Here is a 22,230-nt window from a genome sequence, read left to right as displayed (position 1 = left end):
AATATAGAAAACGCGTCGAGAACATACGCTCTCTTAGCTTCCGTTGCTAGATTCCCTACTAGTAGCAGAAGAGAATCCCAGCTTAGGTCCAACAACTATCTCCTCTACGGGCAAGACACCGTTTATTAGTTCTCGTAGGTATCTAGCACACTCCTAGCATTTATCTATAAATTAAACATTAACAGGTAAAGCTGCAGTCAGCCAACCTACTTTTCTTCAACAAACTCAACCTTTACTCGTAATATAAGAATCGCATCGATAACGCCGAATGTCTCGAGCTTACTATCGACTACAAGTACTTCCAAGAGAACGGCAGTAAGAGGTTTGACAATGTTTACTAAACAGACGGAAACACTGCACCGAGTGAGTGCGTGCGCGCGTAAGGAAGTTTTTTGTCTACGAAGTCTGTTATTAAAAGTTAGGTAACCGTGGGCATTGTCTCTCGCTAATGATTGAAATTAGCAAATTGCCTAAGAAGGTGAAAGTTGGAATTATTATTATACCTTAATTTGCAATTTAATTTATTGGTATCGACATCAGCCTACATCTTGTTTTTACTAATTTAGATTTAAAAATAACCTAATTAATGAGTAAATTAGTTCAGTATTTTTTCTTTTTTGTTTCAGAGTATGTCTACAGTTATTAACACAGTCGGGAGTGGAGGTGGTCCCTTAAGTCTTATGTCTTGTGTTCGTGAATCGTCACCCCAAGATTCTGTAATTGAAATGGAGACTGAAAGAAATGGTAAGTTATATTATTTGTATAAGTCTAGTTGAGGAGATCGTCAGTTTGAGGAGGATAAACGTTGAAGGGTCTAGGGATGACCTTGTGGAACAATAAAACAAGTTTTTGGGTGGGATTGGAGGGGTGAAAGTGTAAGGGTTACAGGTGAAAAATTGCATAATAAAGTAGAAACTTGCCTAACCTAATCCAACTATAATCTAATTGAGCACTCGATTATTCACAAAAAGGACAAAATTTTACCATATTCGATTAGGTTGATTGAGTTAAGTTTAATTGTATAGACTGCAAAGCAACTGTATCTACATCATTAAAATCTATTTAGATAACACCGAACTTTTGTATTTGATAAAAACTGTACTATACGAATAAAGTGGACAAATTTCGACGTTCGTGTAGGAAAATCGATAACTATGAGAGATACAAAAAAATAATGGCGGCTTCTCTAAGTATCTCTTTTTTTTTAGCAAAATTTGTTGGTGGTTTCAAAAACTTGCTCTCGTTTTTGTTTTCTAGTCATAAACAAAAGTTGAAAATTTTTAGATTTGGCTACATGTCGATATCTTGATTGTTTGTAACATTAAAAAAAAACAAGTTTTACGTTCTTCGGGCACTTTTTTATATAGAATACAGTGGTGTCCCATTCGATGGGTAAGCGTTTAATTACGAAAATAATCTTTTCGTAATTTACCCCTTACATTTTTTACATTGGTTTTTAGAAGGCGTCTGTCATCTATATGATAGTGATCACCTGTTTGTCATTTCAAAGATTCATTCTTCCCTAGTAATATATTATTTGGATAAATGAGACCTTCATTAGTAGTGCAGGAATTTTCTGGTAACAACGAGCACTACTGGTGTGATAGCAACTTTCATGCTACCGTCTACATTAGATCTCAAGGACGGTTTGGTTTCAGTGTTTGGTGTATTGTAGTAGGCAATCGTGTTTTTAACATCACCTATATCATATGTATTAAGAACATCGTAATTGTCAACTATGAAACCTTACACCAGCATATTACTGAGGAGTTTATGGAAAATTTACCATTAGCTGAAGCAAATAACAAGTTCTTTTAGCAAGGCGCACCTTCCCATTATCTTGTCACTTATTTAAACACCTTCTCACACTACTGTTACTTTTATTTAACAATTTACTGTTTAAATAAAACTTCTATTATTAATTAGTTAACAATTCACCACTACATAAACACTTTATCACTTCTTCGCTCTTTCTTCTCTTTCTATCGCCTCGAACTCTTTTACTCGTACTGACTACACTCGATCTCACGACAAATATTTATAGACACTTCACATTATCTGGAATTTTCCGGTATATACCATCTACAAACCTTGTCTTCTTTGTCGCCATATATGTTTGGGTTGCCTACATTCATGTGACATTGTCCCCCTTTTCTTAAATTGATCATCGGGATGATCAGTGACGTCGCCCAACAAGCTTCTGAGTAACGGTCTGTGTTTTATGGTTTGGTATCGCATATGCTTCTGGCCACTTGCAGCTGGGAAGAAAGACATGCAGACAATAGAGCCAAATATCGATGGTCACAAATCGTCAAGCTGATGTCGTAGTTTGTTTATTTTCATTGCAGCTTATGCGCGTAGTTTTGCATGTATTTAATAACTAGCTGACTTAAATGCGGTGCCTACACTGACTCCTCCCATTTCTACATTTACAAGGAATTGACAAATCTATTTGCTGTCATTCAGTAGTCTAGGAAACGGAGCTTAAAATAATACAAAATCTCCCAATTTCTTCACAATACATCGATTTGCAAGAAAATTTGGGATTATGCTCAACTTACCTTCAACTTCAAGCTCTATATTATGCCGATGGATGCTCTTCATTTTTTAGGGGTGAAAACTACCCCTTTTTGTCAAAACCTATAAAATTATATACTGAAGTTTAAGGAGAGTAAATTTTGGTTGAGTTGAGTAATCTTTGTTAGATGCTTTGGAACATTATTTTAGAATATCTCAACTTTTAAATTTAATTAAAAAGAAAGTATTTATGTTAGTGTTATTACTTAATAGAGAAAAATACGTACAATTACATATAAAAATATAACATTAAACAGTATTCGCATCAAAAAATATATGTATACAACGTTGATATGTAATAAGTAATATGTAATTCTATAATTATAAAAGTGTTTATAAAATAATTATAAAATTCAGTAACTCAACGTTAAAAATTTGATACTTGTGGTCGCGAATAACTCGAAAAGTATTAATTTTACAAAAAAGTATATAAAATACTTTTTGTTTATAATTAATTTTTATATCTCTTCCTGTTTTCAAATTATATTAAAATATTTCCATTCGCGAGATGGGGTGGCAACCACCCTCAGGGTGAAAGGGCTCTTCGGTATAATGTAGATTTTGATCCTTAAGGAAAAATTAGTTACGTGTTAGTTTTACTTGAGTTATGCTCCCACCTAATGTTAAAAGATATGAAAACTAAGGAGGAAAAAAATATTTCATTAGCTTTATGCTAATGGTTTAATAGATTCAAATATGTATTAGAATCGGCATACTTTTACAAAATTGCCTTATTTTACAAAGCAGTAAATTTCTTTACCTATATTATTGTCTTGATTTGGATGTAATTTTTATTTATGTTATCCTATTTGGATAAATTTCATACATAATAAAATGTGCTTAATTACAATCCTTATATACTTCGTAATTTATTTTACGAAACGCATGCGACTCGCGGGCCTGACTCTTGACAGCCCTGCTCTAAATAAAACAAAAAAAAAAGACGAGCAGAGAAAATTAATTACAAGAACTTTGATATACAAAAGCCAACTGATGATACTTTTCTTAAAGGTTATCGTCTATTTTTACCTTTTTGAATGAAGTGTAGACTCAAAGCCAAATATAGAGTAATTTTTTACGACAAAACGTATCCGGACTCCTAGTTGTAGGGGATTCAATTTTCTAAAACAAAGTCTTAAACCTATAAAAATTAATACATGGGCATTTAAATGTCATCATTTGAAATATTGACATAATCAAAATTAACTTGTAATGTGAAAGATCATGTTTAAATAAAATTGAAGTGTAAAGTAAGGAAGATGAGTTCTGATTTGGTCGATGTTTGTATTAGAAATAACTTATCTCCGTTTATAATTAATGCGATTGCTGAAACATTTCAAAGTGATTCGAACATCAATGAGAAGGTAGTTGACAACAAAAGTGATTCGAACATCAATGAGAAAGTAGTTGACAACAAAAGTGATTCGAACATCAATGAGAAAGTAGTTGACAACAAAAGTAGTGTTAACGAAATTACGTCTCAAGTCAATATACAGTCAAACGACGTAAAGTTAGAAAGGCTATGTAACAAATCGATTTCCAATGTAATCGACTGCCCACTCAGTAAAGAGTTTTGCTTTTTAGATAATCCATTTAAACTGAGAGAACAAAACGTTCCCCAATCTCATTGCGATAAAGCTAATGAAGATGAAGTTTATTTTGTCGATCCACAGAAATATTTTGTCGAAAAAAATAAATCAACCTATTCTATTAAAAGTCAGAGAGGGAATATGATGTTTCTATCAGTAACTGAAAACGATGATGGCACAGAGAAAATTCATAACTTGGATAGCAACGAATGCTCTATTTGCATGCAAAATAATTATGCGTATTCTGGTAGGGATAAAAAAAAAAACGAAGAAAAATTACTGTTGCAGACAGTACTAAATCCCAGTAAAGATGGATCATTTAGGGCCTGTGCACGATTAAAAAACTATGATTTTAAAAGCGACGATAATATAACTTTACGAACAGACTTTGTTAGGAACATTTCGACTACACTGTTAACTAGTAAACAAAGTAATGATAGTTGCGTAAACCATTCAATATTCGATGTGAACGTCTCAAAATCAAAACCATGTATTGTATCCGAAGTAGTAGATCTAAATTTTAGTGAAGATGAAAAATCAGTATCCTTCGAAAAAGAAAAGGAAATGTACCCAACATTCATCATAAGTGAAATGAATAAAAATGACGAAAAGAAATATCAAGGTACCACAACTGTGATAAACACCGATTTTCATTCTGATGAAGAAGAAGAGAAATCTATGGTTAAAACCCATAGAATGAAATGGTCAAGATCCTTACCAGTAACTAAACAAACGGATCGACCCGACAATGATAGTGATGATACACCAATTATCATAGATGATAGTGTATCTAATTGTATGGTTTTAAACAATGATAATAGTAGGGTTCCTGTTAAAATTACACCTGCTTACTCACAACCTTATCTATTTTATAATTCCGAAACCGTTTTGGATAATAGACCTTACAGTAACAATATGGACAAATATAATGACGATACTTTTTCGGAAAATGATGAAACGAAGAGTATGTCAGAGTCAGATGCTGCTACTCGGTCGTTTTCAATAACGCAAGAAGCGCGTTCGTCATCAGAAGGTTCGAAGACTTTTAAAAAAGTTCGCCAGTCTCAAACATCTTTGGACTGCAAAAGTGTATCTTTTGAAAGTAATCATGATCAAGAAAGAAACAAGCAGGAACTTTTAGCGGATGTGTGTGCTATGTTGTCATCGGTCTGTGAATATTTGGATGCTAACGAATGGATTAATAATTCATCCAAAGATTCTTACTGTGAAGTTGCCACCACTAAAAACGAAATTTATCCAGAAAGCAGCCTATTCACAAACTACGAAAGTAATGTTAACAAAGGTAAGCTCGCAGCAGACTTTACCTTCAACAAGGATAGCAAACGTACTAGCGAAAATGCTACTGAATTTGACTATACCTCTATTAAAAAACCTTTTATGGGAACAAATCACCAACTTATTACTTTCTCAAAAGATTCGATAAGTACAGATACGATCATTTCTTCTGCTTGGAAAGACTCTTCCGTCTCAAGTTATTGTTCTAAAAATATTCAGTTAGGTAACTTAAGAAAGTCATCAACAAATTTAGAGGAAAGGTGCTGCTATATTAACAAGGAAATGCTTAATAAAGTGACTTCTGAAAGCGTTAATTTATCAGGAGCTTTAACAGATTCTGAAGCAGATATATCTTTGAAATGGGAAGAACCTCATATTGAAGTTATTGCGAAGGTCGAAACCCCAATTATAAAAAATGACGTTAAAAACAAATGTGATCATCAGATATTAGGTCCATTTACTGATTGTGGCGTAATCAGATCTTCAGGGTTGGAAGAAGAATGTCAAACAACTCAAAATTTTATAAACAATAATAAAAACTCAAGTGTAACGTCTTTAGAGAAATCCGATGCACTTCAAAAAAGTGTTGCAACAAATTTAGTTACAGACAGAGTAGATATTCGTATAACTAAAAGTAGCGGAGAATTTAAAGATACCGTATTGGAAAATATCGATTTGTTTGACGATGAAAACGGAAAAAGTATGACATCCAATATAACCACGATAAATTTGAATAACAATTCAAGTAAAGAAAATATTTTTTCCTCATCGTTGGACAGTGAAAATAACAGTTATCAGATCATTAATAAAAATACTGAAAATAACCAAAGTAAAATTCTAAGGAATTTCATTTTTCCTACAGACGATGTAAAAAAAGAAACTAAATTTGAAGATCACGGACCGATCATAATTGATGATATAAGAGACATATACATGAAATGTGCACGTGAATCATCACGTTATGGTTTATTTGAAGAATTGGAGGCGTATGCCATTAAAGCATACGAATCAAATGTAAAGTCTTCGAAAACTTTAAATTCTTCGAAAGGCGTTATCGACACAGGAATCGTTAATATTAGTAATTCAAACATAACTCATTCTTTTACTACGAAACAGGCAAACGAAAAAAATCTTGAGGATAGCGATAATGCCCTAAGAATACCATTTAAAACAGATAGCAGTTTCCAGATCGATTTATGCGAACAGAACAATAATGAAAAGTCAACTCAAGATATAGAACAAAAAGAAAATTTTGAAAATCCCTCGGAGGAAATTAAAAGTTGTAACGACAGTCTAGATACATACACCACGAACGTAAGATCAAATACTAGTAAAGATGTTATAAAGAAAATCGCAGTTGTTACAACAAGGGATGTGGTGTCGTCCAACATAGAAGAAAAAAAATTGAAAAACGAAAATGAAAATTACCTGTCATTGAATTTGTCGAAGTGTAATCTTAGTCTAAATATAGTAAAAACATCGAATAAAAAATATGGTGATATTGAAATAACCCATTCTTCACAGAAAGTATCTGATTCTAAAAATGAGTATGATAAACAAATTGTAAATAACAATGTTATAGATAATAGTAGTAGTAAGCAGGTATTTTTGATTCATAAGCGTTTAGACCTCGAGAAAAATAAATGCGAACAAAGCAATCATCTTTTGTCATGTTTCCAATCCGCGATAAAAGTTTTAATAGAGCATCCGACCTCGGAGGAAATCCCTTATGACATTTCAAATAAAGTTAGTACTGTAAATAAAGATCTATTTTGTAATACAAAATTTCAGTTTAAGGATGATAAGAAAATTTTACCACAGGCAGAAGGTGAATTATATACTTCTTGTGCACACGAAAATATTTTTAAAAGATGCATTAATGAACCAATAAATATCTCTATGCGAAATGGATGCTATTCTTCTTACGTTTACGAAATATTCGACATTATTTCACACCTATCTGAACGTGGAGCAGCAAATTTAGATAATTTCCAGTATAAACGAAATGGGTTTGAAGCCTTCCGAGTCGCATTTTGGAATGTACACGAATTGACTCTGGAAAAGGTGAGAAATTTGGGCGTGTTAGAAGTTGTTTGTTCTACCATTCTTGAAAATGGATGGTCCATCGTGGTGTTTCAAGGAATCTGTCATCCTTTAGCTCTAAGTATTCTTTGTAACGAATTAAATGCACCTCGATTGCCACGCACGTGCAATTTTAAGGGCATCAATAGCAAATGTTGGAGATTTTGCGTTGACGATTCAATAAATAGCGATATGGGTTTTATATATAACATGGAAAGTGGTGGTATAGGAATAGGAGTTATTCGACAGATATATAGAACCTGTGGAGGTTGCGAGTCGAGTATCTGTACGTTTGCAGTAGGTCCTACCGATTTTACCGTAATTAATACAAGATTTGTATCTAATGCTATAATAAATTTTGAAACAAGAATGACGGAACTTCTGAAAGATCGCGATGAACCGGTTCTAGTGACTGGAGACTTGGAAAATTTTATTGGAAAGGAACTAAACGGATTGAATTGTATAGCAGGACTAACACCTGTTGTTCCTCCTTCTTTAAATACTTGTTCAAACAATTCTAAAGGTATTTTGCAGTACAATGATTCTATTCTTGTTAATTCATCAATTCATGCTGGCCACTTTACTGGTTCATGGGGAATGGTAAAAAATGGACTTAGCCACTTGTGTATACCTGACGGATGGGAATGGGGAGGATCTGTTTCGTCACATTGTCCCGTATGGGGAGAATTATATGTGCTACATAACAATGATGCTAAAAAAATCTCACACACATCTAGTCATTGCAAGATTATGAGTCGATACGGTTATACTTAAACCAAACACTGAAGATTAAATAGACTTATTTATCCATCTTTTTCGTTTTGTCTTGAAGTTATAAATGCTAATGACGCTTACTTAATTCTTTAAAAAATACATAGGTACTGAATCACAAAGTTAACTAAAAAGCAAATGAAATGTCTAAAGACCAATAGGTACATTCATGTATTAATAACTAACTAAAGGAATCTGGTAAATGAAAAACAAATGTTAAAATTTTTTACAAAAATTTCAAACTGTTTATCACAGATAAATTTTATACAAATGCACCTTTTTTATCCACTTTCGACCGTAGTTTATTCAGCATTAAAAAGTTACATTTTTCATATTGAAGAACTCAAAACGATCCTAATTGTTCGAAAATAATGATGAATAATATCACCAAATATATAGAAATGCAAATTTGACAAATAGTGGTTACCAAATCATAATTTTCTAGTGCAGGATATTTTGTCACTATACCAACAATTCTATTTGCTCTATTCTCTATCCATGCCCTAAATGTCATTTTCAATAACATCTTAATGCTAAATTCGTTACTTTTCTACAGTATGCTGCTTTTTCAATTCTTTCACGGCCATTTTAATATCAGTAACTGCTTAGAAAAGAAAATAAACAAAACCAAATCCTATAATATCAACTGATATTATATCTCAGAGATCTTGTAAATATATTAACTCTCACAATTTCACAGGAAGAAGCACAAGTTTTTTATAAGGCAATTTAATTTTATTTGCAAAGCTCTTCTATGATTGCGAATCCAAAAACTGCCTTTGAATCAGTGACTGTCATAAAAATATAAAACATATATCCCGAGAAATTGTAATTAAATAACCACACCTAATAAAATTTATTACTAATAGATAAATATTTCTCTTATATTTCCTCCTGTCATGCCATCACCAAAATTAGAAAAGGAAGTAATGACACTAGAACCTAAATGAGAATTGTCTTTCTTTGTTGCATCACCATTGGTTGTATTCAATAAACATGCCCCCCAATGGGCAATAGACTTTTTTGATTTCTAGCAGTGATTCCGAATTCAGTAATTATTTTATTCAAATCAACTGTTAAAGGTGGTAATGGCGGTCCGTAAGGTATTGCACGTTTCTTCACTTTTACAATCATTTGTCGGCCTTGCTTCTTATAAATTTTCTACATCTGACTCATTCAGTGTTGGCAGATGCGTGAAAGCATAATATTGTACCAGGGCCGTAGAATTATTGTATTTTTGTAATTATCGTAAATAGTTAACTAATTTTGTTTTAAAGCTATCTACAATATTACCACATGGAAAAATTAACCACCCATATAAATTATTGCAGTTAATTATGATAGTTAATTTTTTTTCAGGATTTGAAATTCAGTACATAAAAATTGGCGGATGATTTGGATTTTTTAGTTTGAACATTATGAATAACTAGAGATATAATAGATATGATAAATATTGGAATAGTGATTCGAAAAGTAAACGCTGTATTTTATTCGTTTATGGTAACGTGCCTACCACGTTGAGCACTGTACTACAGATGGCGTTTACAGCGCCATTTGTCGTAGTTTCTAAAACGCGCTGTTAAGGTAGCAGGTAAAAATTGGTCTGTGTTCTGTCGGGCTGCCTGCGACGCGCTGATGAGATCCAAAAAGATCGAAATCGCGATCCGCGTCTGGCAGTTTCGACAGAATACAGACCACTTCGAATTATTTTATATTTCACATTGTTGGAGATGAATAACACATTAAATTCTAAGAATTATACTAATAATAAACATAAACTAAAAAATGTCTTTGTAACACTGAAAAAAGATATTATTTGATATATGCTCTTCTGTACAAGGCATCATGAAGTTATCTGAAAATATAAAATAGCTGTTGGTGAAGGCTTTGGTCTTTGTCAGGCAATATTTACTAACAAGCTTCGAAGGTACAAGAAACAGTTTACATAAAATAGTTAAAAATTAGACCAGGTCGACCATTAAACACGAGAGACTTGATGCCCTAACCATGATAAAAACTAACCTTGATTCTTAACCTAAACAATATGGTGAATTTATGGACGAAACTTAAACACAAACGAATTCGATATTAACCTCTATTGTATTAGATACTTTATATTTTATTAATATCAATAGTTTAAGAAAGTTTTTCGGGTTTGATTACAGGTGAGGCTGACAGCAGCAACAAACGGTTTTATCTCTTTCACTTGAGGTAATGTGTAGTGGGATGAAGTTAATTTGATTTAAGACTAATGTTTGACAAATATTTTTTATTTATAAATACATATCTTTGAGCGTATGTATGTAATACTTCAGTTGGAGACTCTTTCCTGGTGAGTAAGATTTCTTAGAAGAGTACACTTTTGGCTCATAACAATAGACACAATAAATCTAGGATCACTATAATATCTTATAAATTTATTGTACCGTGATGGTTATTTTTGATTGATATTTGGACTGAAGATTCTATAATATTCTTGTTCGTGTATCATTCTAATACTTTTCTCCATACTCATCCAATTTCTTTTCTTTGTTTTTTATTATAAATGTAATAGTTAAACCAAATAGTCGTATATGATGCAAGTTAGGTGTATGTCCGTTCCAAAATTCGTAAGGGGTTATTCTGTTTAATAAGTTTACTGTACTCTACCGTTTCTGTCCATAAATTCAGAGGAGCATCTTTTGTATGTAACATTGACTGATGCTTTTCATTAATGTTAGCATTTCCCTCTCAGCTTTGTCATTTTGTTGTTGGGCGTATGGCGTTGTACACTCATAACTCATGACTAATCCCTTATTCTTGTATGAATTTCATAAATTCATTATTTATTATTCAGTATTCACAACCATATGTAGTGTATTGTAGCGAGCACGAGTGTGTTTGTGTAAATGTATGTGTCGTACCTGCATTCTGGGAAAGCAGTTAAACAGTTCAAAAAGAAAATAAACTATCCGGATGTTTCTAGAATGTTCCAGAAGTAAACAAAAGAGTAGAATGAAAGTGAATTAACTTTTTTGCCATAATTTGATATCTGCTTCTAAAATCATTGTATTTAGATTATTGTTTTTAAATTTGTACGTATCTAGTTGCTTTGGTACGCTAGCATAATAGTTTCCCAACTTTGAGTGATAGCATCATTCCTACAAGCCATATAGCAATTCTTTTTAAATTTTCATTCAAAAAACCATGTGTTTTCAGTGATACTGCTGTATCTCCCGCATATACGATAATTAGGTCATTACTCATAGTTATTAATGGATCGTTCATGTATAGTATTTTAGGTTGTTTGTGATTCTATGGAGGGTATCATAATAAAATAATAAAACAAATTAGCAAAACCAAATACATTTACAAACTTGTTATAGTTTTATCAGGAAAAACGCCGATTTTGTTTTTTTTCAAATATATTTAATACGTTCGTACATTACGAAAGATCTGCGAGGAAGGTTATGATTCACACGCTGACTCAACGGAAATCGCGAAAAATAAACATTCGGTAGTGATGTTTATGATTGTACAATGTAGATTACAACAAAACTTAACGAAAAAATTGCAAACGTAGAGCATTACACTTGAAGACAGAGAAGCTTGGTAGGAAATTGATGTCAGAACTGAAAAAATTAAAAAAAAATGTAAGGGAGCTAAAGGTTAGTAGATTAGAAATAGAGTTGGAAAATATTCAAGATATGAAATATTCATAATTAGATATTAGTTCCAAATCATCGAATAAACCCATCATAAAATTCTTTTTTCTAAGAAAGGCGAAGTACATACGTCATATAGTTAGTAAGCCGAGTTGAAATAAGAAATGAATTTGGTAGAGATGAAAAAAAAAAACCAATTACTATGGGGCCAGTTTAATCAGCTATATCATGGCTTGCGTACATGCCCTAGAAAGCTTCTTAACTTCCACACAATAAGTATGATATGCTCCTTCATATTATAAATAGTGTATTATTGTTTCCTTTTGTCGGACAATGTTAGGGTCTTATTTTCACGCATGTATCTCATCAACTTTTTGGTAAAATCTGCTTCTCCATCCATGAAGCTTACTGCGGATTGTTATTTTAAAATTACAAAAGTACAAATTCAATTGTTCTGTCGTCAGGTGCGCGCGCAGACGTTGGTGTCTTATGCTGCAGGTCTGTTGGGTACAAGTTATATATTTTTTGAAGAAGATGCTACAACATAATGGATTAACTTGCTTGTTAGTTAATTAAAACCTTCTATTAGTAAATTAAAATATTAGGTTCATTCTATCGTACTTAGTTACTAAAGTATACAATTTATTTACATTGGTAATTACGATGCTGCTGCATATATTCTTAAATTCAAACTATTCACTATATGTATGTATGGATATTCATTGATACATATAGTAGACAGTAAGAAATTTTCAGACCCCCAGCGGAGAACTGCATGTACGTACATTACGCCAATTCTGAAGCATGTATTGTTTATAATCTCATTCGCGACCACCCAAACATGCAAGCGCCAATTTCCTGACTAATCAGTTTTATTTGTATTCATAATCATAGGGTTGTCAGTCCTAAGACTGGTTGGACACCCACCTCCACTCTTTCCTATCCTGAACTACTTTTGGCATTTCCCTAAAACTAGAACAATCCAGATTCTTAACTATTTACGAACAGTAATCTAACTTAGGTCTACCTCTACCCCTCCTAACTCCTGTTTCTGCATGTAATATGTCTCTGACCAGACCTTCATGCCTGAGAAGGTGTCTACCAACCTATCTTGTTTATTTCTTATTGACTTCCATCCTCTCTTCTCCTATTCTTTCTAATACTTCTTCATTTTACCTTCTCTATCCACAGTATCCTCATCATTCGCCTGTAACACCACATTTCCAACCTTTCCTTTTCCTCCGCGCCCACTGTCCATGTTTCGGACCCGTACAGCGCCACACTCCAAACATACACCTTTTACAACCTTTTTCGAATTTCTAAATTAACCGTTCGGGATCAGAGAAGTGACTTCTTTTTATTGAAAGCGACTCGATGCTGCGCCATCTTCTGCATTATATCACTACTACTTCTTCCGTCCTGGCTTATCTAACTTAGATACCTAAAATCAGTAACTTTTTTCCTATCTTCGCTCTTTCCCTACTTATTCTTCGCTTGCATGCCAGTATTTTTGTTTAACTTTTATTCATTTTCATACAGTACTGTTTTGTCAATACCGCTTCCATTCTTATAAGTGTTATTAATATTTAAAACTATAGCACATATATAAACCTTAATAAATGGGCATTTCTCTACTAACAGGGACAGTTTCACTGAAAAAGTGTCCCAATGATATTTTTGCTTGTTTGATGTAATGGGGCTAGTAGCAATTTGCAGTATTCTACAATTTATTACGGATTTTAAAAGAAACTGACACAGCGGACTGATTATATAAAGGAAAACCACATTTTTCGTCATATAATGAACTTTTATTAGTTATTTTTAATTAAAACTGGAACGGTAATCACATTTTGAAGTTAAAAATTCTTAATTTTTATCAATTATAAACTTAATACATAGAAGTGCACAAAGTTATTACATATCGTTAAATTTAGTAAGTTTTCACTCATCTTTCGATTTATTACTAGTAAGTAGCAACTGCTACTGTCACATTAATAAACCTTTATAATATTTAATCAACTATAAAATAAAATTATTCCTGAGCCTTTTTTTTTTTTAAGTCTGGACAATCTTTTTTTATTCTTAGCAACTTTCTTCTTCAGATCAGCAATCTTTTCATCTTTCATTTTTAGAGTTTTCTTCTTTAATCGTTCATTACACTTCGTCGTGTCACTGTTATTATTGACATCATGATTTTGTCTTGACTGTTGACGCTCAGTGTTTTCTTCGACATCTGAGTTTGGGGTATTTTTTCTTTCAGAAATCGGTTAGTAATGTCCTTTATGGTTCTTTTTTATCATGGTATTTGGCACAATGCTCTCTCCTTTTTTTTACGTTTCTGTGTTCACGTACGGTTATATCTTTTACTAATTTTCTGCTGTACTTCTCTTTTTTTTTTAAATATTTCAAACGTTCTTTTTCTTTTAATTCTTTTCATTTTTCAGGATCACTTTTAATACGATTATACGGTCGACTTCTCTTTTCTTTCCTAGTATTCCTTCTCTAGTCATTTAATTTTTCTCCTTCGGTGCCATTTTGTACTTAATAGACATAAACAACTTAGTTCCCTCATAGTACCAACAGTCTCCTGTAATCTTTTAAAGCAGGGGACTGTGTGATTCAACATAATTTGAGAATATCTTCCATAATATGAAAGTTTTCATGTTTATTAAAACATTAACAGTTAAATACCCACTAAGCAAATAAAATTGGAAAATATATGACGTCTTTTACAAAAACAAAGTAAAATTTCGACCACCAGGGGACTGTTGCTGGTACCGGTTTCGACTCAGGCTTTCGCTCTAACCACTCAAAACAAAATAGCGAGAGTGCCGCCCTGTCCTCACGTAACAAACTTCACTTTGGTAACGTTCCGTTCAACTCAAAATCATAGCTTTGCGACCCTTAGACAACAGTTTGTATCATTAGAAAATTAAAGCAGGGGACTGTGCTCGAAATTTGATGACAAAAGTTTTTATTCTTTTACACTAATACACTTCACTGTAACTATCAGAAAGTATGGTATTTACATAGAATCATTATTTATCTCAGCAAAATTGGAGGCGAATTTAATTTCTTAAATTACATGTTTATAAACTTTGTTAATTCTTCTGGGCTGGTGACCGACCAGGGGACTGTGTTTTACGATTTCGAATAATATTTTAATAAGTGATGGTATTTCTAATTTAATATTTTAGACTACGCACGAATTATTATTATTATATCTTCTGAAATAATTACAACGAAATGAAGAAGTTTTTCAATAAAATTAGTGTGAGACAGTAAGGAGCCCTGTTAGTTGAGAAATGCCCAAATATGTAAGGAATATCTACATTGTTCCTTTCATTCTACCAGTGAACATTATTTGTACTTAGCTTACCACTTGTGAGATAAACAAGTTCACAAACTCAAAATAACTTTCACTTTATTACTGTTATCAACAAACAATGTAACTCTTGCAAAAAACAGTTGCGACTTCATTCGCTTCTTTTAATATAGTGCCTTATTTTTTGTATGATAAGTTCCCAATCGGGTTGTTTATCCTTTTACCCATGAATGTTTGTTTATTTCTGCAACCGTTCGTTGTTTTCCGAATTTGTCGTCCCCGTCATCCGATATCGTCCATAAAAGACGACTTCTCCAGAAGCCTCAAGTGGGAGTCATACTCGATTATGCTTAAGATACTGGGTGTTCGTCATATTCGGCCTTTCCTGACGGTGGAGGGTCTTCACGACTTTTTTTGCCATTCATGTGTCTAATGTCGAGATGGAGAAAAAAAAATTAAGTAACTGGAGGGCGTCCCCTCGATTTCTTTTCAATTAATAAGAAACAAAATATAAACAATAAAAATAAAACTAACAATTGTTTTGCGAAATCTCTTTTCAATTGGTACCCTTCTTTTTATTTTGTTTTTTTTTTATAAATCATGTGAACCCACGTGATACATGACCTATGGACCTACACTACACCAACCAGAATGAGGAGGCAACTGGTTTGACCAGCCCACTTCCCCACAGCTGAAATCCACAAGAGCATTTGCACTTCATTCAACGCCGCTATTCACTTATCTCTTTGTTTTACTTACTTACGGTGTATTGAGAACTTGTACTTGTTGGGTTTATTCGTCATTAATGAAGGTTATCCAGGGTTTCATATTTTCTACTCTTGCTACCCTGATTTGAATCTCGTGATCTCGTCATACCTGGAAAGTTTCGGATTTCGTATCGGTCGTTTCCCAACACTTTGGAAGAAGTGTCGAAAGGATTTTGATGTGAAAGCTGCTCCGCTGTCGCTGATGATTCGACGAAGAATCCCAAAGATTTTAATCATGATCTGTAACGCTTTTATGGCATATTTTGAGCCGGTGTTTTTAACGGGATGAATTAAAATAAACTCAGTAAATGTATCAACAATGGCAAATAAATATGTACTATTGTGTCCGGTTTTAATAAAGGGCCCGGGAAGATTAATATGAATAGTATGGAAAGGACGTCCGATTTTTGGAATTGGGTTCAAATAACCTGGCTTTTTGTCGAAGACGGATTTGTAATAGACACAATTTAGACAGTTGCTAACATATTTCGTTTACAAATCGGCGCATGTGTTGAAACCAGTATTTGGAAGCGATTAACTCATGAGTCTTTTCGAAAGCAATTCCAGTTCCTCAATAAGTGGAATAGGATATTTATCTTTTATTGTGATTTCATTCAGAAGGCGGTTGTCTTTTTCTTAACTAAAAGGAAGATCTTGTTGCGTAATAATTCATTAACTATGTCTCTTATTGTTTTTCTTTCGAATTTAGAATACCGTCGCGGTCGTTGGGTTCTAGGTACCGCTGTTTAGTTTCATTTCGATTGTATTTGTGTGTCTTACTGCAAAAGTACTTTTAGCAATACAAACTTGATATTTTTCTAAAAGTTTTACTAAGGAATTTACTTCATTCTGATTTGTTATTTCTATATTGACTTTTATGTGGTTGCTAGTTGATTCGATAGCGTTACAAGAAAAGTAATTTAATAATTTACTTTCGAGTCATTTACATCATTAATTTCCGTAAAATTTTGACCGACCAAGACATCTGCGTTTTTTAATTTAATTTTTCATGGTCGCAATGCAATTGAATGTTTTTTTTCACGTTATTAGTAACGACAGTGGTTTGGGTGTAAGCGTGTGTTTTGAAACTGCTTGCTAATATTGTTATTTCGATATCGGCCTCAGTCTGGAAAATATTTAGATATAGGCGTCGCGCAGCCCGTTCAGTATTTAACGAGGTTTCGCTATCAAGGTCAATGAAACTAAAGTACTTCACTATTTTTTAATAAGATATTTTTGAAAAATTTATTATTTGTAGTTGTAATCTGGAAAGCAGCTTAATTAGTGCAAGGGGTTAATTGTAAATCACTTCTACGTTTACGACTTTCATTACCTTGAGAGCAATCGTTGTGGGCATGACCTATTTTTTTGCGAGGAAACATAGTATGTTTAAAGCATGCGGTCTTTGTGGTGATCTATATGGGTGAACATTAACGTTGTTGCCTGAGTTTTCAGGCATCGACTTATTTTCGAGAGTTTTGAAACGTTGTGCCAAAATAGTTGAATCTTTTATTTATTCGTTTCTACCGAGAATTTAATGTATAATATGTGTGACACAAATTACTGCTTACTAAAGTAAAGTATATTTATCAAAAAAAAAAAAAGCAACATACAGGAACTATTTTACAAAACAAAACTAAAACTGATTGTTAAATGGAAGATGCCGCAGTACAAGGTGACACGACGTGCGAAATACCTAAAAATAAAAAAGTATGAGCGACCAGTTCGCTTAAATGTTTTATATACATTCATCAAAGTAAGCTTCTCTGTTTAAAACTACAATTCCTGGAGCACATCGAGTTTGTCACTAGAGTTGCTACTTTTTTTTATATTGGTTATAAAAGGTATAAAAAAAGTATGCTGTATCTCAATAAAGTACAATTTATTTTATTATATTATTTTGCTTAAAAACATATTTTTCATTACTTTTAGCAACTTTTAATAAATAATTATCACTGCTAAACAATTGCACAGCATTATTACAGTGTAGATTTGAGTTAAAGTAAACAAGCAGTTCATTTTTTATCAGATTTATAGACGCCTTATTTCTTCCGTCTCGCCATTTGTTATTTATCACAGAAAATGCAGATGTGTCGCGAATTGACAGTAAAAATGAAATTACTTTAAATATTTGCTGCCATTTTTGTGCAGTAGATAACTCATCTACTTCAGCAACTCTGTCATTCTATTTGTTAATAATAAACTTAGAATTATTTCTTACATATTTTACGCAAAAATTATTAAAACCGCCCTTTTTTGTATATTATATCTTAAACGATTCTCAAAGAAATCAAATCATGTGAAAGTAATTTCGCGTACTTTATTTATCACCTAAAGTATAGAGTACAATTACCCTAAATAACGTGCAATACTTTATAATAAAGTACGGGTGGTAACCCTATTTGTAACCTACGAGTGCGGTGCAACGGGGTCAGTGGTAAAAGTAAAGTAACGGGTGAAAGGATTTAACACACTGTGTGGCTCAAACACTCCAAAACAGCACCCTGTACGGCTGAAGCACTCCCATCAGGTAATTAATAATTAAAGGATTTTAACACACTGTGTGGCTCAAACACTCCACAACAGCACCCTGTACGGCTCAAGTACTCCGTCAGGTAATTAATAAAATTAAAGGATTTTCGCTAACGGCTCAAGCACTCCGTAAAAGCGTCACTTCCTAATGAGAATTGCACGGCTCAGGTTCTAATCTCTGTAATGAAATAAGGCAAAAATGCCAAAACAATAAAATATAAATTTCACAACTATAACAATTCAGCACAATTCAGTCCTTTCTTTTTAAAAACACATGCACGAGACACCACACACACACTAATAATGATTAGATCTTAGCTGAGCTTTCTGGCTTCAAGCATTTGTTTACAAAATGTACGTACTATTCCCTGGATTGTCCCACGCATTTCATTTTCGACTGCTCTTAACTTAATGCATCTGGTGTCGCCGTTGTGATAGCGAACCAATAAATTAGTCTAAGGAATAAACTAAATTCCAAGAAGTAGACTTACTTCTTACATATGTAGGGAAAAAACAAAAGAAGAAACACAATTCATTGGATTTAAAAAACAAATGTACTTACAACGTAATACAGTTACAAATTAATTCCTTAAAAAAAATAACACGTGTAGGATGATAACTTCCAGGACGAAATATGATCACGACCAATTCTGAAAAACAAAATACAAAACAACCTGAGCAATTAATTTAGTTCAGCTAATGAATTGATCCAAATAAATAATAGTATCGAAATAGAGTAATGTATGTATGAATGTGAAATCATTAAATAGATAGATAACTCAATAAAATATCATTTGAATGTTAGATTATCTGTATGAGGGTTGTGTCAACATTTCTATTCGACTGTATTAAGGGAAAAACGCGCAAAATATCTCGTAGAAATGGCATGCAGAGTTTATCTACCATGGTAAACAGTGTAACGTAGAAACACGCAGAGTACGAAGGGAAAAACGTGCGACGTACTCCAAGACAGAACAAAACAAAATATATGTTAGATAATTATATCAATAACAATAACACTCACAACAAAAAATTTAAAAACCTTTATTTTTTTCCTTTTTCTTAAAATAACAAAATTAATGAAACTCTTACTAATTAGAAAAATAATTAGACTGTATATTCGAAAAGACTATATCAGAATGAATCCTCAAAAAGCACCAAACCCCTTTCGATAGCGTTGGCCTCGAAACTCCAGACTGTTTATGTTTATCTTTCAATGTTTTTACATGCCCGTGTCCCATAATTTAAAACTGCCGAGGACGGAGACGACCGGGAGGGAAAATGTCGCCAACATATTCGGCCATCCTGAAAATACTGATTGTCCTCAATCAGTCCTGTAAATAAAAAAATGTTTAGACAATACCACACAGGGTGTACAAAAACTGTTGTCTGTGATACATTTTTCTTTGTAGAACATTTTCCAGTACTTTTACATACTGTATTGCACATCCATGAGCTTTCAAGCGTTTCTTACCCACTTTTGCTCTTTCATACCTTTTTCCTATTTTTTTTTTTTTTTTTTTGTGTTTGCGAGTGTTTCTAACTCACCCTTACACATTCGTAACTATGCGCTTTCAAGTGTTTCACATGTTTTAACCCACTTTTGCACATTTGCAACCATGCGCTTTCAAGTGTTTCACATGTTTTAACCCACTTTTGCACATTAAATTCAAGCGGTTAGCATGCTCCAAAATTTCAAACAAGACATTAAAGAAATTTCAACAAAATTCTCACCTTAGCACATTTTCCCCGCCCTAATGCACTTACTCATCTTTCATTGTAATCCAGGGTTTCATGTGGTCTACTGCTACCACAGACCGTTGTTTTCTCCTATTCCTAAGGTCCTCTACTTCGTATCGTTCATTTGGCAAAATTGCCACAACTCTGAAAGGTCCCTTAAATTTGGGATGTAACTTTTTACTCTCGCCTGTTGATGGGACGCTAGTAATTCGAATTAATACAAGAGTTCCCACAGGGTACTTTGTTGCTCTTGCCCTTCTTAAATCAAATTGCTCCTTTTGTTTCTGCTGTGCCTTATCTAATCGAGCTTTAACTTTCATTCGGGTTTCTGACAAGTCTAGTTTAGCTATGTCATCTTGAGTTTCACTCAGGACAATACTTTCAGCCGCCGAACGACATTTTGTGCCAAAAAGTAATTCAGTTGGTGTCATTCCAATTGCTCGATTCACGGTAGTATTTAAACCTCTTTGTATGGTTTTTATGTGAGAATCCCAAATACCATCTTCCATTCCTCCATTCAAGGCAGACAACGAGTTTAATATTGTGCGATTAAAGCGCTCGCACTGACCGTTGGCGCGTGGGGTGGCAACCGCGTTTAGAATTTGTTTAATTCCATGATTTCGGCAAAATTCTTTGAACGTGTGGGACGTGAATGCGGTTCCCCGATCAGTGATGACACGCACTGGTACCCCAAAAATATCAATTATCTGACTTAGAATTTTGATCACGTATCTCGATTTTGTATTTTTTACAGCTTCTATGATGGTAAATTTTGTAAAACCGTCTACTATAACGAGTATCTGCGTGTTTTTATTTTTGCTTTTAATGAAGGGCCCAACATGGTCTAAGTGTAACGTGTGAAACGGTACTGCTATTTTTTCAAAGGGATGCAGTTGCCCTTGTTTCTTTCCTGACGGCGATTTGTAATAAAGGCAACTTAAGCATGCATTTACATATTTCGTAACGAATTTACGCATTCTCGGAAAATAATAGTTCTCCCGAATTTTCGATAGTGTTTTATCTATGCCAAAATGTCCGATATCATCGTGGCAGAGTTTGCAAATCTGCCATCGATTAGATTTTGGTACTAACCATTTTAGTGACGCGTCTTCAAATTTACGGTATACAAGCCCATTTTTGATTTGATACTGATCAAAGTAATGTTTATTTGTTGACTTATTTTCTGTATTTAATAAAATATCTCGTATCATGCAAATTGTCTCATCTTGAAGTTGCGCTGCCAATAACCACTCCGATTCTGTAATGTTTACAACTCCCAATATTGTTTTTGGAGGGTTACGGCTGAGGCAATCTACATGATTCATTTTTAACCCAGATCGATATTGAATATCGAACTGATAATCTTGTAGCTCTAACCACCACCTAGCTACTCGTGGAATTATATCCTTTTTTTCTGCCGTACTTCTTATAGCGCTACAGTCTGTCACTAACGTAAACCGTGTACCTAATATATATATCCGAAAATGCCTAAATGATTCAACAACGGCTAGTGTTTCTAGCTGATATGAATGATAATTCTTTTCTGGAATAGACGTTTGTCTGCTAAAATAAGCTACCACATGTTTCTTATTATTTTCATCAATTTGAAATAAGATGCCAGCAATTCCCACCTTACTAGCGTCTGTATGCACTTCTGTTTTTAAGTGTCTATCGAAAATTTTTAAAACCGGCCTATTACTTAATAATTCCTTGAGACGGTTAAAAGCAGTTAATTGCTCCTGTTTAAACTCCCATGTAGTGTTCTTGCGTAACAATCGCGTTAGCGGTTCGGCGATGAATGCGAAATCTTTTATGAATTTACGAAAATAACCTGCCAATCCAAGAAATTGACGTAATTGTTTAACGTTACTAGGTATTGGCATATTTCGTACGGCCTCTGTCTTTTT

General features: G+C 33.4%; 2 protein-coding genes across 4 annotated transcripts in view; both read left to right on the top strand.

Moving 5' to 3' along the window:
- The window catches only part of LOC112903893, a 65,285-nt gene that overhangs the window by 32,633 nt on the left and 10,422 nt on the right, over positions 1-22,230 (top strand). The window contains exon 2 of the mRNA XM_025974180.1: positions 627-744. Within this exon, the coding sequence (XP_025829965.1) occupies positions 627-744 (118 nt within the window). The remainder of the gene's footprint in view (positions 1-626; positions 745-22,230) is intronic.
- On the top strand, positions 3,292-8,355 carry LOC108739345 (MATH and LRR domain-containing protein PFE0570w-like). Of its 3 annotated transcripts, none has more exons than XM_018473204.2 (2): positions 3,292-7,208; positions 7,254-8,355. In XM_018473204.2, exons 1-2 carry the CDS (start codon positions 3,837-3,839, stop codon positions 8,316-8,318), a joined length of 4,437 nt encoding a protein of 1,478 aa, XP_018328706.1. In that variant the 5' UTR covers positions 3,292-3,836; the 3' UTR covers positions 8,319-8,355. The 3 variants fall into 3 exon arrangements, with proteins under 3 accessions (XP_018328706.1, XP_018328705.1, XP_018328708.1); XM_018473203.2 differs by having other exon boundaries at positions 3,293-3,945; positions 3,985-8,355; XM_018473206.2 differs by having other exon boundaries at positions 3,294-4,101; positions 4,162-8,355.

The sequence above is a fragment of the Agrilus planipennis genome, unplaced genomic scaffold (genome assembly GCF_000699045.2).
Source record: "Agrilus planipennis isolate EAB-ADULT unplaced genomic scaffold, Apla_2.0 scaffold198, whole genome shotgun sequence".
Lineage (NCBI taxonomy): Eukaryota > Metazoa > Arthropoda > Insecta > Coleoptera > Buprestidae > Agrilus > Agrilus planipennis.
The sequence above is the reverse complement of the archived record's forward strand: the minus strand, read 5'-3'. Positions and strand labels throughout refer to the sequence as shown.